Genomic DNA, 17,225 nt, shown 5'->3' with positions numbered 1-17,225 from the left:
CATTTGCATGCATTGCCCACAAAGGACAAAATAAGGTATGGGAACCCCTGAACTGGAATTGTAGGCAGCTGTGAGCTACCATGTGGCTGCTGGACATAAAACCTGGGTCCTTTTGAAAATCAACCAGTATTTTCCCCCCTCCACCTCCTTACCCCATTTTCTAAAACAGGGTTTCTCTGTGTAGCCCTGGCTGTCCTGGAACTCACTCTGTAGATCAGGCTTGCTTCAAACTCAGAGATATGCCTGCTTCTGCCTCCTGAGTTATAGGATTAAAGGCACACACCACCCCTCTGGCATCACTGTTCTTAATCACCAAGCCATCTGTGCAGCCCTAGATTTTTTTTTTTAATTTACTTATTATTTATATAGTACTCTGCCTGCATGTATGCCTATGTACCAGAAGAGAGCACCAGATCTCATTATAGATGTTGTGAGCCATCATGTGGTTGCTGGGAATTGAACTCAGGACCTTTGGAAGAACAGCCAGTGCTCTCAATCTCTGAGCCATCTCTCCAGCCCATACATCACTTTTTGTTGTTGTTTTGGTTTTAGTGCTGGGATTTAAGGCATGCACCACCACTCGCAGTTTATCTTCCCAATTTTAAATACTGTCCCAAAGTTTATTCCTTTCTCAGAAACTGCCATTCTCAGTCAGGCACGGTAGTGCGTACCACTAATCCCAGCATTCTAGAAAGCTAAGGCAGGTGGACCACCTTATGTTTAAGGCTAGCCTTGTCAACATATCACGTTCCAAGCCTTTAATGACTGCATACTAAGACCCTGTCTCTAAAAACAAGCAAGCAAACAAACAAAAATAGCCAGGCTGGGTGCCTTTAATCCCAGCACTCAGGAGGAAGAGGCCTGTGATCTCTGAGTTTGAGGCAAGCCTGATCTACAGAGCAAGTTCCAGCACAGCCAGGGCTATACAGACAGACATTGTCTCAAAAAAAAAAGTAATAATTAATAATAACCATAATAATAAAAAATAAAAGCACTATCATTTTTACTTGAAAAATAAACAGCACATATCAAAGACAACAGCATGACACCTACATAAAAAATTAATCTCTTTCAGCCCTATTCCCTTCTCTGACAGTAAGAAGTTATTTACTCAGCAACTCAGAGTTGTGATACTTACCTGGAAAGAATCCATGCATACAGGACTAGAGGCCAGTTCCTCATCCACTGCGTCTAACTTCTCCATGAAAGCGCTGTCTCTGGTCTGCTTTGGTTTTGGAGGAGGTGGGGGCCCCATGGGCACCACTTCAGCACTGATATGCCTAAGAGCAGGAGTGGCAGCTTTCTCAACCTGAATAAAAAAGGACACTGTGTTAGGAAGAAAGGATGGGAGAGAGAAAGTCAGGTCTTACAGTTAATGTGGCCATTTTCCTCTTTTCTAGATGGAAACAGATAAATGGCAACTTAAACACACAGATCTAACTAGGTCTCATCCTATTTCCAGTGAGGCAGACAGGACACTGCTTGGCTTTAAAGACATCTCTTAGCTGTTCATTCACTCGAGGGACTGACAGATCAGCTACTTATAAAAAGAAGCCACTGCTTATATATTCTATCTAAAGTCTTTCTTGTCTGACACTGGTTTACCTCTGACAACATGCCACTCTCCTCATCTGTCTCAGCCACTTCAGAAGACGGCCGCAGTCTGGATCTCTTCACTCCACGTGGAGACGAAGCAGTGCTTTCAACATCACTTTCCAATAAGCTCTAAAACAAACCCAGTGCACTCTGACGTGTGTGCCCCAACCTCCGTCCAGAGCATGAAATGTCACAATAGAATAAAGCACAAAATACCAGTCATTTAGATTTGGGTTGGCAGGATGGCACAGCAGATGACTAGGTGTATATGGCCAAGCCTGACCACCTGAGTTCAACTCCCAAGATCCACATGGTGGAAGGCAAGAATCAACCCTTACCAGTATGTCCTCCAATCTCCACAAGCAAACTGTGGCACACAAACAACCCAACACACATGTATATATACACATATACAAATGTAGTATGTAAAATTATGTCATAGAATATATGTAATACATACAATTAAATATGTCAAAGAAAGAAAATAAAATTTTAATGACATAATAGCCTAAAGAAGAAAAGATGGCAGAGTTCATATCTCTAGCCTCATCTCATGATAAAATGTTAAAGGGTAAGGCATTTACAAAAAAGAGAGAGAAGAAAACCTTTTTTGAAAAGTCTTAATAGACAACCATAGTGGCAAATACATTTAACCCTAGCACTCAAGAGGTAGAGGCAGGAGGATCTCTATGACTCTGAGAATAACTTGATCTACCCAGGGAATGCCAGACCAGCCAGGGCTACATAGTGAGACCCTTTCTCTAAATTAAATAAACAGATAGATAGATAGATAGATAGATAGATAGATAGATAGATAGATAGATAGATAAAATAAAGTTCATAAATAGAAAATATTAGGTGATATACTGGTGCATATTAGGCAATAGGTATGGAGGTGATGTAACTATAAAGAAAAACTGTAAATAAATATCAAAAATTCAGGGTAGGGGTACAACTTGCCTGTTGGTTTCTAAGACAGCATCTAGAACATATTGTATAGCTGAGGATAAAATTGAACCCAACCCTTCTACCTCCACTTCCCCAGTGCTGAGATTATAGTACAGCTTTTTTTTTTTTTTTTTTAGTTTTATTTCTTATTTATACAGTATTCTGCCTGCATATGTGCCTACAAACCAGAAGAAGGCACCAGATCTCATTATAGATGATTATGAGCCACCATGTGGTTGCTGGGAATTAAACTCAGAACCTTTGGAAGAACAGCCAGTGCTCTTAATCTCTGAGCCATCTTTCCAAACCTATAGTATACCTTTGTGTTACATTTCATAATGTAAGCTTAAATATGTAGGGAGTGTGAAGAGAAGAGAAACTCATCACAGCAAAGCAGTTACTAGAAAAGAGAACCATGTCTCAATCATCTCTATGGTTTGGGTGGCAATACTAAGTCACCAAATAAACCCTTCCTCATGAAGCCCAATTCTACTCTTCATTAACATGAACACTCACTAACCTCTTCAGCTGTCTCATCTTCCTCTTCTTCATCTGGCCGGTACTCTTCATCTGAGGAATCATCTTCTTCAAGGTGAATATCCACAAACTGTGGAGGCTGCTTTAATAGAAACAAACAAAAAAAAAAAGAAAAAAAAAATGGGGGGAGCGGGGTGTGCAGAAAGGTGCCTCAGCAGATACAAGTCAAGCCCAGTGACTTGAGTTCAGCATTCAGGACCAGTATCACAAGAAAGAACCAATTCCCCTAATTGTTGGTCCTCTAATCTCCAATGATATGCAGGTATTCCCTCTGCTCAGCACACAAAGAAATAAGTAAAAATGAAATAAGAAAGAGAAAGAAATGGAATGGGGCTGGAAAAGAGAAAGCTCAGAGGTACAATGCTCACCATGCATATGCTCTGAGTTCCAGTAACAGCAGCAGAACAGATGGGAAGAAAGGAGGGTGAAGGAAGGAAGAGAGGGAGGGAGAGAGGAAGAGGAAGCACAAGTCACACACATTTGAAAAATAAAGATTAGGGGGAAAATAATTTTGTGAGTCTAAAGTGCAGCCAGATCAAACAAAACAGGCAGGGTTCGTATGGTTCCATGAAGTGCAAGGTCAGGTGTAACAGAATGGAAAAACCCACACCTATAATTTTTTAAAAAAAAAGACAGGTCTACAAAGTAGTGAATACAGAGGAAGCAGTTAGGTTTCAAAACTGATAAAGTATTTTGGGAAAAGAGTATCAATGACTTCTTCTAAATTTACCTTGATTTCATTGGCTTTCTTAATTGGTGAAATATTCCAAGTTGGAATTACCTATCAAAAAGAATATACGTAAGTAATAACATGAAGCTGCTTTTCCTTTTACTGATCATCAGAGAGAGCCATCTACTTAGCATGTAGCTACAGCAGGCTATAGGTATTGACTGTCATTGACACAGTATTCTCAAAGATCTGGGGTTTACAGTCCCAGCACTCATAAGAGCTGAAAGAGGAAGAATATCAAAAGTTCAGAAAGGCCTGAGCTACAAAGTAAATTCCAGGTCAGCCTGGGTCAGAGTGTAACCCTAACTCAACCAAACAACAAAGCTTCACAGAGGAGAAAGAAAGGAGCACTAACCCTGGGTGTAACCTGGCTGCCCTTGATTCATGCCAGGGCACCTCATGAAAAACTGGACAGTGTAGCTCACACCTGTAATCTCAGGTATATTAGGCAAGCATTCCTATACAGAGCTAAGAGCCTCAGCCCATACATAATTTTTTCAAAAGGCAAACCTAGACCAAAACTGTTCACATATTTCTTCTCTATGAATAACCTAGAACAAGATTCTATTTCCCAAGATAAAGAAAAACTCAGAACACATACCACTCCTTTCTCCACAACCTCCTTCAGTTTAGAGCGAGTCATCTTGGGCTCCTAAGAAGGGAGATATAGGAACAAAATAGCCAGTAAAAATCATCATGTGATTTTTTTTCAAGACTGTGATATGTCAAGTTGTTTACAAACTCCTACATGCCCTCACACACTTGGAAAGTTTCCATGACATGGAAAGAGTGACAAGAAGCTACTCACAAACAGTGGCATGTCTTCTGTCTCACTGATGGCTGCTTTCATCATGGCTACAACATGTTCATTTGTAATTACTTCCTGGAGGAGAGAAATGAAGTCCCACTTTAGGCCAAGGGATTTGTCATTTGGACTATATTCATCTCTATGCAACTCTGCAATTAGATTTTTGTGAAGGATAAACAGTAGCTAGATTCTCAAACAGCTCCAAACTCCGGTCAAGCAAGGTAGCTAAAGATAAGGAAGACAGATGCAAGTGTTAAAACAATGTAGCAACAAATGGCCCCACTTATTACCTATTACTAGAACCAGGAATGTGCAAATCCAGCTAAAAGGTAAAAGAAAATTATGTATCAAAGGTATTCTTTTTTTTTTTCTCTCTCTCTCTTAATCTTGCTGGGGATCCAACGCAGGCCATTGGTGTGCATGCAAAGCTGGTTCCCAAAGGCATTCTTTACATATATTCAAAGCACTATCAACTACTATGGATGGTTTTTCTAACATAGTGTTAACATTATTGGTTAGATCAGTGGAAGGAGGTACAGGGAGTTCATCTTCTCAACACCTGTTCAAACTTCACATTTGTGCTGAGCGCAGAGAGAAAGCTGTTTTGGGAAGTAAGACAGTTTGTCACATATAAAAGACTAAATTGCTAATTCATACAGCAGGAGTCAAGGGATGTCTGGGTCTATTTTTTTCTCTATGGGCAGTTGCTATGCAGAACATGTGGCTGCCCACTGCTACTTACATGCAGAATGTTTCGGACATTGACAGCAGTCAGATTGTGCTGCTTGGCACCATCCTCTAAGGTACGATCCAGCATGTCATCCAGTTTTGGGTCATATGTCATCGTTCCTTGCCCTTGACCCTTTCCATCTCGTTTCCTCTTGGTACCCTTTTTAGTTTTTTTCCTTTTATCAGTTTCTTCACTGTCTTGCTCTTCTACAAGTAAACCAAGAAGAACATCATCAGAATCTCCTAAAAAAAACTTCTGTAGGAACTTAGGTCCAAACCAACAGTGAAAGGAAACCAACCTTCCTACTGTCTGACTTTAAAAACCAAATACCATGATGTGGCATTCCTGGTTTATTATGAAGCTGGTAATGCACCAGTCATAACAGATAGCACTCAGTGATGTGTTGGTAGCACCTTCAGTCCCAGCACTAGGGAGGCAGACGCCAGCCTGGTCTACAGACTGAGTTCCAGAAACCTTGTCTCAAAAATACACACACACACACACACACACACACACACACACACACACACACACAAAGCTAACACAAGCTAGGCAGTAACGGCACACACCTTTAATCCTAGCACTCAGGAGGCCAGCCTAGTCTATAGAGAGATTTCCAGGATAGCCAGGGATACACAGAGAAACCCTGTCTCAAAAAGAAAAAAAAAAGAAGGAAGGGAGGGATAAAAGGAGGAAGAAAGGAAGGAAGAAAGAAAGGGGGGGGGGAAGCTAACACTCATGAAACATATACTGACAAAATATTTGGTAACAGAGAAAAGTGTCCCTGCCAGGTCTGGTGGCAAATCTACAACACCTTGGGACCAGTAGGCTGGAGGGTTACATGTTCTAGGCCAGTAGAGTACATGGAGAGTAACATGAGCTACATAAAGAAACCTTTGCTTTTCTGGGCATGCTGACCATGCACTGTTAATCCCAGAAAAAAGCTGACTGTTAGTTCACGGCCAACCTGGTCTACATAGCAGATTTCAGTCTAGCCAGCGTTACACAGTGAAACCCTTTCTTAAAGGGGAGTGGAGGAACTAGAAAGATAGCTTGGTTAAGAACACTGACTTCTTTTCTTAGAGGAAGGTTCAATTCACTGTGCCCACACAGTGGCTCACAGCTACCTGTAACTCCAGGTCCAGGAGGTCCAGAGGCCCTCTTCTGGCCTCTGGAGGCAGAAACATACATGCAGGCAAAAAGTTCATCATATATAGTTTTTTTTTTTTTAAATAATAAAAAATACACATAGGTGAATATATTAAGTGAAACCTAGGAAAATATTTGTGTAAAATAAAAATTAAGAGAGGCCAGCATGATAGCCCAGCAGAAAGAACTGCTTGAGGCCAAGCCCTGGAACCCACAAGGCAGAAGGGGAGAACCAGTTCCGCCAAGTTGTCCTCTAACATCCATACGGGCACCATGGCACCACTGCCTAAACAATACACGTTAAATGCATGCATACAAATACAAATTCTATTTCATTCCATTTGAAGAAAGCCCCTAGTGGGAAGATATACTTATTTTTCAAAAGAAAACACTGGAGACTCCATCACCATGGCAACATCATTAATCTGTGAAATTAGGACCCAAACCTGGGGTTTCTGACATATTATTTGATCTGTATGGAGTAACAATTTCACTGCAGAGTCTAGAATTAGAATGTTTGGCTTTGGTAGCTGTCAAATATCTAGACATATATCATTTACCTATATTACTTCTAATATGTATAATTTTAACCAAAAAGAAAAGAAAAGAAAGGAATACAATAAATAACACAGTCCACAATGAATAGTCCACACCAATAGTCCCAGCATTTGATAAATAGAGGCAGGAGAATCAGGAGTTTAGACCAACCTGAACTAAAAAAAAAAAAAAAAAAAAAAAAATCAAAGGAGAGACCCACTCCTAGAAGCTTATATCTATAATCTCCCATCACCTTAAAGGCTAAGACAAGTTAACTACTTCAAGTTCAAGTCTAGCCCAGACTACATACTGAGAAATAGGTGAGAGTCTATCTCAAAAACAAATACAAAAATAAAAGGGCCGGAAAGTTGGCTCACTGGTTAAGAGAATGCACTGCTCTTCCAGAGAACTAATGTTTGATTCTCAGCTCCCAGGTCAAGTGGCTCACAACTGCCTATAACTAAAGCGACACCTGTGGTCTCCAACAGAACCCATACTCACATGCACATATCCACACAGACACATATGTACATATGTAACTAAAATCAAATCTTTTTTTAAAACCACATATACAAACAGGACTATAGAGAAGCAATGTTTTTTGTTTGTTTTTGGCAAAAGGCCCTTTATGTTTACCCCAGGCCGGTCTTCAATTTCTGATCCTCCTGACTAAAGTTCCAAACTGTAAGATTAAAGGTAAAAGACACCACAGCTGGTATCAGTCACACACTAAACCAAACATTGCAGTTCTTGACTCTACAGTGAAGTTATTACCCTAATACAGATCAGATAATATATCACAAATCCTAGGTTTGTGTCCCAATTCTACAGGTTAACCAGGTTACCATGGTGATAATCTCCAATGTTTTCTTTTGTAAAATATGGCTACCTGGGAATTTTATGGAAATTAAACGAAACACAATTTATCCAAGAGCTTTAAAGCAAATGAAATACTACAGCTGGGCAGTGGTGGCACAAGTCTTTAATCTCAGCACTCAGGAGGCAAAAGCAGGCATATCTCTGAGTTCCAGGCCAGCCTGGTCCACAAAGTGTCTTCCAGAATAGCCAGGGCTATACAGAGAAAACATTTCTCAAAAGAAAGAAAGGAAAGAGAGAGAAAGAAAAAAAGAAGAAAGGGAGAAAGAAAGAAAGAAAGAAAGAAAGAAAGAAAGAAAGAAAGAAAGAAAGAAAGAAAGAAAGAGAAAGAGAGAGAAAGAGAGAGAAAAAGGAAAAAAGAAAAAGAAAGAGAGAGAGAGAAAGTATAATTATACCATTTGTTCGACAAAAAGGAAACAAGGAACACTAACTTAAACTTCTACTCTGAACTTAAAAAGAGAGAAAAGTAAAGTATCCCTACTCTACAGAAAAGCAGCACATACAATCAGATAAAAAGAAAAACTTTACTGTAAAATTCTAGTAAATTAGGAGAGATTATCACAAACACATAAACAAGGCAAGTTCTGTTTTGCTATCTCTAGTTTACTACTATTTGAAAAATAGGAGTTTTCAAAGATTAAGATTAACACAATCAGGCTGGAGAGATGGCTCCAAACAAAGGTTGTGAGTTCAATTCCCAGCAACCACATGGTGGCTCACAACCATCTATAATGAGATCTAGTGCCCTCTTCTGGCATATAAGTGTACATGCAGATAGAACATTGTATACATAATAAATAAATCTTTAAAAAAAAAGATTAACACAATCTTCTATGTTAAAAAATATGTATATATTCTTTGGGGCTGGAGAGATGGCTCAGTGGTCAAGAGTATTAGCTATACTTTCACAGACACCAGGTTCAGCTCCCAGCACCCACATGGTAACTCACAACTGCTTTTAGCTCCAGTTCCAGAGGACCAGACATACTCTTTTGGCCTCTGAGGGCACCAAGCACATTCATATACCTAAAGTAAAAACAAATAAATATTAAAATAAACCTTATATGAAGGCTGAGGAGGTAAAGTGCTTACCATACAAGCATGAGGATCTGAGTTCAATCCCCAAAACCCAAATAAAACTTAGGCACAATGGCACATGCCCTGGGTTCAATCCACAGCATAACATAAACCTGTAATCCCTACTTCTTGAGAAGGAGACATAAGATAATCAGACATCAAATTGCAGATTCAAGAAACTCTATAAAACCAAAGCAAGACTAAGAAAACAAGGCCAAGACATAATCAAAAGGCTGCAAATTATGCTGGCCTAACATGACCTAGGGCCCTGGGTTCATTTTCCAACACTTAAAAATAAATAAATACAATAAAATAAAGCAGGGCTCGATTCAGCAGCATATATATTAAAACTGGAGCAACACAAAGAAGATTAACATGGACCCTGTGCAAGGTTGACACACAAATCCATGAAGCATTCCGTATTTTAAAAAGAGAGAGAGAGAGGGTGGGGGCTTCAAACTAAAGTAAAAAACATGACTCACTGAAAGGAAAAATATTCATGGGTCAGCAAGATGGCTCAGCCAATAAAGGTTCCTGTCACACACACAATGACGTGAGTTGGGTACCTAGGACCCACATGGTAGGAGAGAACCAGCTCCCAAAAATTGTACTCTGACCTCAGATGCACAAATCACGGTGCATGCACACACAAACACACACAATCACCACCAATTTGCTCCAGCTACATGACAAGTTCTAGGCCACACATGTGAGGCCATATTTCAAAAAAAGGGGGCGGAAATCCATCTATTTTGGGGTCAGAGCAATAAAACCATGGAGAGTTGGGAATAAAATGAACAACCAAAAAAAAAATTTTTTTTTTGAAGACAAGCTGATAAATGAAAGTGAAAAAGTCTCAGGAGAGTCGTGGTACACACCTGTAATCCCAGCACTCAGAAGGCAGAGACAGGTGGATCTCTGTGAGTTCAGGGGCAACCAGGTCTACATAGTGAGTTCCAGGACAGCCAGGGTTACATAGAGAAAGTCTCAAAAAAAAAAAGAAAAGAAGGAAGGAAGGAAGGAGGAAAGAATGAGAGGAAGGAAGAAAGAAAAGGGAGGAAGAAGGAAGAAAAAACAGAAAAAGTCTCAGCACTTGGGAGGCAGAGGCAGGCAGATCTCTGTGAGTTGAAACCAGCCTAGACTACACAGTGATTTATTGTTTCATGAAAAAAAGAAAGGGAAGAAAAAAAAAAAAAAAAAAAAACCTCAGCAATGGTATATTAACACTGAAAGGAAAAAGAAGACAAATTACCAGAATCAGGAATGAAAAACTAGACTTCTGTTGGGGGGTGGTCTGGTGCAGAGTAATCAGATGCTGATTTCTGTGCCCTGAGATCTGGTCACAGTCTGGATGTGGGCACTGTCACTTCTATGAAGAATTGCTGCATCAATGTTGTGTAAACATTGCTCCCCAATTTTCTCTGGTTAGTTAACAAAGAAACTGAGAGCCAATGGCTGGGCAGAGGAGACAGAAAGGCTAGACTTCTGGCCCAGTTTTGGTGTCTCAGGTAGGGACCATGAGGTAGAGACAGAGAAGAAAAAGGGAGTAGAAAGGACATAGCTATGAGGAGCTCGCAACGAGTACTGACCTGATGGAGCAGCCCAGGCAGGAGTGATATGGCAAATAATGTGAGGCATGTGGCTGGCAAGTAGCCAGACTAGCACAGAGGGTTAAAACAGACAAATATCTGCTGAGACCTAGTGCTATAATGCTTGCTGATCTAATAGGTCTCTGTATCATTGTTTGGGAACTAGAGCAAGTGACTAGAAAAGGCCCCAAATTATACTTTATCTTTACAGACTTCATTGCAGGTCTCCCAGACATTGAAAAGATAACATAAAGAGCTGGAGATGCAGCCAGGTGGTAGAATTCCTGCCACAATGCTTTAATAAAGCATAATGCTCTGGAACAATTTTGTGTCAATAAACTCAGAAGCTTGACTGGAATGGAAAAGTATCTTGAAAGACATCAAATGTCAAAGTTCACTCAGGAAGAGCAGGACTGGACTATACAGGTCAGATGGTAGAGACTCTGCCCAGCATTCACGGAACACTTGCCTAGAATCCACAGAAACATGTAAAGTAGGAGTGGTGACATACATCTGTCTCAACACTCATGTGGTAGAAGCAGGAGGGCCATAACTGTCATCCTTGGCTACAACTTGAGTACCAGTCCAGTCTGAGTCCCACGACAACCTTTCTCAAAACACAAACAGAACAGAGAATGGAGGGAAGAAAATTGCTAGCCTGCAATGCCTAATATGGGTAGAGGCCCTCAGGGTGGGCCAGTAAGGAAAGGCACTTTCTGCCAAGTCTGATAACCTGCGTGCAATCCCTGCAACCTACAAGCTGTCTGACTTACACGCACACACACCACAAGGAGAGGGCAGAGTCCTGCAGGTTGTCCTCTGACCTACATATGCACACTGTGGCACAAACAACCTCATACATACACACAAGATAAACTATAATAAAATATTTTTTAGATGAAAGAGAAAAAGGAAGGAAAGGGGGAGGAAAAAGAGATAACTGAATAGCCGTACATCTACTAAAGAAACTGAATTTGGGGCCAATGAGATGTTTCAACAGGTAATGGTGCTTGCTACCAAGCCTGACCCAGGACTCACACAATGAACGGAGATAACCAACTTCCCCAAAAGTTGTCCTCTGACCTCCAAAAACCTGTGTTCACACAATAAATAAAATTTTTAAAGAAACTAAATTTGGGGATGAAGAGATGGCTCAGCGAATGGTTAGAAGCATTGGCTGCTCTTCCAAAGGTCCTGAGTTCAATTCCCAGCAACCACATGGGGGCTCACAACCACATGTAATGAGATAGGATTCTTCCTTCTGATATGCACAAAGATGAGAGTCCAAAGAATTGAAAATCGTTTTTTCGGGTATTGGTTTGGGGTTTGAAGCACAAGCTTGCACAAAGGCCAGCCAGGTGAAGACATGTCCAGCCACCTGGAGGGAAGGAATTAGCCTTACTGCATTCTTTTCCTGCCCACTAGAGATACAGTTACTAGGAAACCTGCCCAGATGGCCAGGCCAGAACCATTTATGGTCGTGGCACCTAAAGTAAACCAATCATTTCAAAAGTCAATTTCCCTTACCCAATCATGTAATGCCAAGGCATGTAACCCTCCTCTTGGGGTTTCACCCTTTAAAAATCTTGTTCCCCTAGCCCTGGGGGTGTGGGGGCAGAATCCTCCTCTTCAACCAGGGAGGTTGCTGCAACCCAGGAACAGGCTTGTAATAAAAAAGATCCTCATGTGTTTTGCAGTGGAGTCGATTCTTGGTGGTCTTTGGGGGTCTCACAAACTGGGCTTACATACATAAATATACATGAATAAACACATTTAGAAAAAAAGAAAGAAACTGAATTTGTAGAATTAAAGCCTTGCTGCAAAGAAAATTCCAGATCAGAAGGCTCACTGGTGCATTCTATGAGAGAAATAATTTGCAGTAGAAATAATACCACAATTTTGTCAAAAAAGCTAGGCAAACTTAAGACTTCAACTCTGAAAATCTACCCCTTAAATGTTCAGCGCGCGCGCACACACACACACACACACACACAAACTGTTCAGCACAGACAGACAGATAAAATCATTAAATGCCTGTATCATGAGGTAGTCTGGTACTATTCCTATTTCTCAATGAAAGTCAGGCAGAGATTTGGAGAAAACTTACTATTGAAAAAGGCGATGTTGGGGCTCGAGAGATGGCTCAGAGCACTGGCTGCTCTTCCAGAGGTCCTGAGTTCAAGTCCCAGCAACTACATGGTGGCTCACAACCATCTATAATGTAGTCTGACACCCTCTTCTGGTATGCAGGTGTACATACAGATGGAACATTCATACATAAAATAAATAAATCTAAAAGGAAAGAAAGAAGAGAAGAAAAGAAAAGAGAATATAAAGAAAAAAGAAAAGAAAAGAAAAGAAAAGAAAAGAAAAGAAAAAGGCAATTTTGGCTCAGTGGTTACGAGTATTGACTGCTTCTCTAGGGGACTCAGGTTCAATTAACAGCACTCACATGGCAGCTCACAACTGTCTATAACTCCACTTACAGAAGGCCCTACACCCTCACACAAACACACATAAAATATTAAAATTAAAAAGAAAAGAAAAGGCAACATTGTTGGTGTAAGAATGAAAGTGAGGAACAACTGAATACCCAGATTATATTATCAAAAGATATGCCATTTCCATTAAGAATACTTGGAAAAGAAAAATTGTTCCTGGAAAGTAAATACTCAGATATTACATGGCGCAGCTGGAGAGATGCCCTGCAATTAAGAGCACTTGCTGCTCTTGCAGAGGATGGGGTTCAAGTCCCAGTACCCACATCATAGTTCACAAACATGCATTAACTCCAGTTCCAAGGAGCCCAAAATGTTCTGATTTCCTCAGGCACCAGAATGATGCAGTGCACATATAAACAAGCAGGCTTATCACATATAAGGTAAAATAAATCAATCTACAAAATATTTTTAAATTATTTGGATTGAATGAAGGACTAAATGTCCACCTTGATATTTTAATAACTATTAATCTAATAATGGGGGGGGGGGGAGTCCGTATTTCAAGGGGGAAAAAATCAATCTGAATGAACCATCTATACCTGTACGAACATGTAAAACTACAGGCTGGGGATACAGACTCAGAAGGAAAGAGCATGCTTATATGTACAAAGACTTGAATTTGGATCCTTGAACAAAAAAAAATAACTGAATAAATAAAACTTTTTTTTAAGACAATATATCCCAGGTTTTCTTTGAACTTGGAATAGACAGAAGGAGAAGGAGCAGAAGAATGATGAGTCCTTATCGCCTGTGTTTATCTCCTGAGTGCTGGCATTACCACATGCCCCACAATGTCTGCTGTGTTCAGTACTAGAGACTGAACCCAGGTTTGTGCACACTAGGCAGGACCTCAACAAACAAACTGAGCTATCTCACAGCCCTGAAATGATATGACTTACAGACAAAAATAAAAAAATAAAATAAAATAAAACCTTTGTGGTTGCAGGTGAAGTGGTATGTTACTAAGCATGGAGCAAAAATAAAACAGCTCTGCATACCTGGGATACAGGCTCTCACAAGGTAGAAGTTGTATTGCCAAGAGTTCGAGTTCATGGCCAACCTGGTTTACATACGTTTTGAGTCAGCTCTGACTACAAGAAACTATATCTTACAAAACAGGGTGAGGGGTTAAAGCAAAAACAATCTAAAATAGCTCTCCATGAGTTAAGGTAAAGAACTTGGAAAAACAACATTGATAGTAGTGGAAGATGATTTCTATTATAAAATATAAACATATGAGCCCATGTTCTATACGTAAAATCTCAACCGGATGTCCCAGCACTCAGAGCACTATGAGTTCAAGATCAGACTGGCACAAGCCAAGACTGTCTCAGAAGAAAAAAAGACTATTCTCCTCATTTATTTATTAATTTACTAACTCATTCACTTAGGCCTCTTCTTGGTCTTACCATTACAAGTGCTTGGGTTATAGACACCACAAATAGGTCCCACCAGGCCTTACTCATCAACTTTTCTTTCTTTCCTTTGCCAGGGTCTCAATACACAGTACAAGTTGAACTGAAAATCATGGCAATTCTCCTGCCTCAACCTACTAAATGCTGTCATTAAAGTTGTGTGGCACCCTTTTTATAGAAAAATTTCATTTATAAAAAATAATTCAGAAGGAAAAAGAACCACACATTAGAACTACACAGGTAACAGTTTCAGACAAGATCGGGCACACACCAAAATGATGGGTAAGACGGAGAGGTATGTTTACAGTCCATATCAAACTGTCCCCTGAAGGTGTGCCAGTAACAACCTACACTGAAATCACATTCACTCTCAGAGGACGCTGGAAGAGGCTTTGAACTTCTGTGGCAGTCTTACACAAATGCATATTTGAAATCTACACATAAGAAAACACCAGACAGAAAAATCCACAGGAGCAAGATCCTACAAATCAATCAGATCTTCAGCACTCCCCACGAGTGAACCTGTAATTCCAGCACTCAGAAGAGACTGACATATGAGGAGCTCAGCAAGTTCAAGATCATGGGCTACATGGTGATTTCTAGCCAAGCACACAGAGTCAGACCCTATTCAAAACAAATAGAGCACAACCAGTGAGATGGCTGGGCCCTTTCCACTGCATCCGATGACCTGACTGAACACCAGGACTCACACACGTACAGGACTGACTCCTGCAAGCTGGACTGGGACCTCCACATCACTGTCATGGAGCACAGTCACATGCCTGAGCAGGCACAAACACACACAACAACAAAGATTAAAAGTATTAAGTTGGGCAGGTGAGATGGCTCAGCTGGCAAAGGTGCTTTCTGCCAAGCCAAATACCTGAGTTTGATACCAGGACTCACACGGAGGAAGCAGAGAACAATTCTCCCAGGCTGTTCTCTGACCACCATGTTCATGCTATAAACACCCACACACATGTACACACACATACAGAGACTGAATAAATGTAATTAAAAAAAAACTGAGCAGAAGATATAAAGTAACTAAAGACAAGAAAGAGGTCTGAATGAAAAAGACTAAGGACCATACCTAAGTGAAATGTTGGGTCCAAGACTGAACTGAAACAAAAATGATAGCTACTAGAAAAATGGAGAAATCCAAATGAAATCTGCAGGCTACTCAGGAGTCTACATTCTGATTATCATACATAGCCAAGCATGCTTGTTTGTCATTCCAGCTTTGAGGCAGAGGCAGAGAAATACCACAACTTTAAGTCCAGATTGGACTACACAGTAAAATCCTTTCAAAAAAACAAAACTCAAGTAAGTAAGATGGCTGAGCAGGTTGGAGTACTTGCCAGGAAGACCTGGTGATCTGAGTAGGGTACTAAGGTCCCACAGTGGAAGGACAGAACTGAAGGTTGTGTAGGGACCTCCATCATGCATGTCATTGTACATTCACTGTAACACACACACACACACACACACACACACACACACACACATGGGAGTGTGCACGCTACTAATGAACAAAGTAGCCTGGTATGCTTACAGGCTGTATGAATGAAAAAAGCACATTAAAAAGTTACTTGTTTTTAATAAGTGGTACTAGATAGAAACCCATAACCATTTATCCTGACCCCTAAAAATAATGTTTGTTTCTTTTTTTAATGATTTTTAAAGATTTATTTATTCATTATGTATACCGTGTTTTGCCTGCATGTGTGCCTGCATGCCTGAAGAGGGCACCAGATAGCATTATAGATGGTTATGAGCTACCACGTAGGTGCTGGGACTTGAACTAAGGACTTTTGAAAGAGTAACCAGTACTCTTAACCTCTGAGCCATCTCTCCAGCCCATTTATTTGTTTATTTGTTTATTTGTTTAGTTTGGTTGTTTGTAACACACCTTTAATCTTTGAGAGTTTAAGGCCAGCCTAGTCATGTAGACTTATTATGTAAATAAGTACCAGGACAGCCATGGCTACATAACAGAGAAACCCTCTCTCAAAAAAAACAAATAAACTGGGTGTGGTGGCACAGGCCTATAATCTCATTACTCAGAAGGCAGAGGCAGGCAGATCTGTGTGAGTTAGAGGCCAGCCCAGTTTACAAGGCAAGTCCAGAACAGTCAAGGCTACACAGAGAAACCCTGTATTGAAACAAACAAACAAACAAACAAATCCCAGTGAAAGGGAAACTAAGGCAGAAGTTATATTAAAGTTGAAGACAGCTTAGTTGTCCAAGTAAAACTGTACTTAAAAAAAAAAGCACCCTTTTCAGTTTAACAATAAACAACACAACAACAATTTCTCCAAAGAAAATAATGCATAGGAATACACTCCATGTCATCACTCATTTGAGAAGTACAAGCTAAAACTGTAATGCAATACCACTGCACACCTGCAAGAACAGTAAAGTTTTAAAGTCTGAGAAGTACTAGTGTCTGTGCAGACAACAGCAAAGCACACAGGACAGTAAGGATGAAAGTTACTCAGGACCTCACAGCTACTTACTTTCTGAGGCAGTGTCTATCTCAGGCTGGTCTCTACCTCACCCCCAACCCTCAAGTGTTGGGATTCCAGTCATGCAACACCAAGCCTAGCCAACACTCCTACCTACCCACCAAGAAAAAAATGAAAATGCTGGTAAGATGGCTTGGGGGGTAAAATGCTCTATGGCGAGCATGCAAAAGTTCTAGGTTTATTTACCAAAGGAAAATGAAAACA

General features: G+C 40.4%; 1 protein-coding gene and 1 non-coding gene across 6 annotated transcripts in view; one reads left to right on the top strand and one right to left on the bottom strand.

Moving 5' to 3' along the window:
- Positions 1-17,225, bottom strand: part of Gon4l (gon-4 like) — a 65,672-nt gene that overhangs the window by 37,954 nt on the left and 10,493 nt on the right. For 3 of the 5 annotated variants that reach the window (XM_055625692.1, XM_055625689.1, XM_055625691.1), the window contains 7 exons: positions 5,362-5,555; positions 4,620-4,694; positions 4,413-4,463; positions 3,812-3,862; positions 3,065-3,163; positions 1,606-1,725; positions 1,139-1,309 (listed from right to left, as the gene is read on the bottom strand). In XM_055625692.1, coding sequence (XP_055481667.1) covers positions 1,139-1,309; positions 1,606-1,725; positions 3,065-3,163; positions 3,812-3,862; positions 4,413-4,463; positions 4,620-4,694; positions 5,362-5,555 — 761 coding nt within the window. The remainder of the gene's footprint in view (positions 1-1,138; positions 1,310-1,605; positions 1,726-3,064; positions 3,164-3,811; positions 3,863-4,412; positions 4,464-4,619; positions 4,695-5,361; positions 5,556-17,225) is intronic. The other 2 variants (XM_055625693.1, XM_055625690.1) reach the window with 1 other exon arrangement.
- LOC129690233 (U6 spliceosomal RNA) lies at positions 9,309-9,415 on the top strand. Its single transcript, XR_008722242.1, has one exon. It is a non-coding gene; the product is annotated as a U6 spliceosomal RNA (small nuclear RNA).

Source organism: Psammomys obesus, unplaced genomic scaffold (assembly GCF_907164565.1).
Source record: "Psammomys obesus unplaced genomic scaffold, mPsaObe1.curated_primary_1811, whole genome shotgun sequence".
NCBI classification, from domain to species: domain Eukaryota; kingdom Metazoa; phylum Chordata; class Mammalia; order Rodentia; family Muridae; genus Psammomys; species Psammomys obesus.
This window is presented reverse-complemented; position numbering and strand designations above follow the sequence as displayed.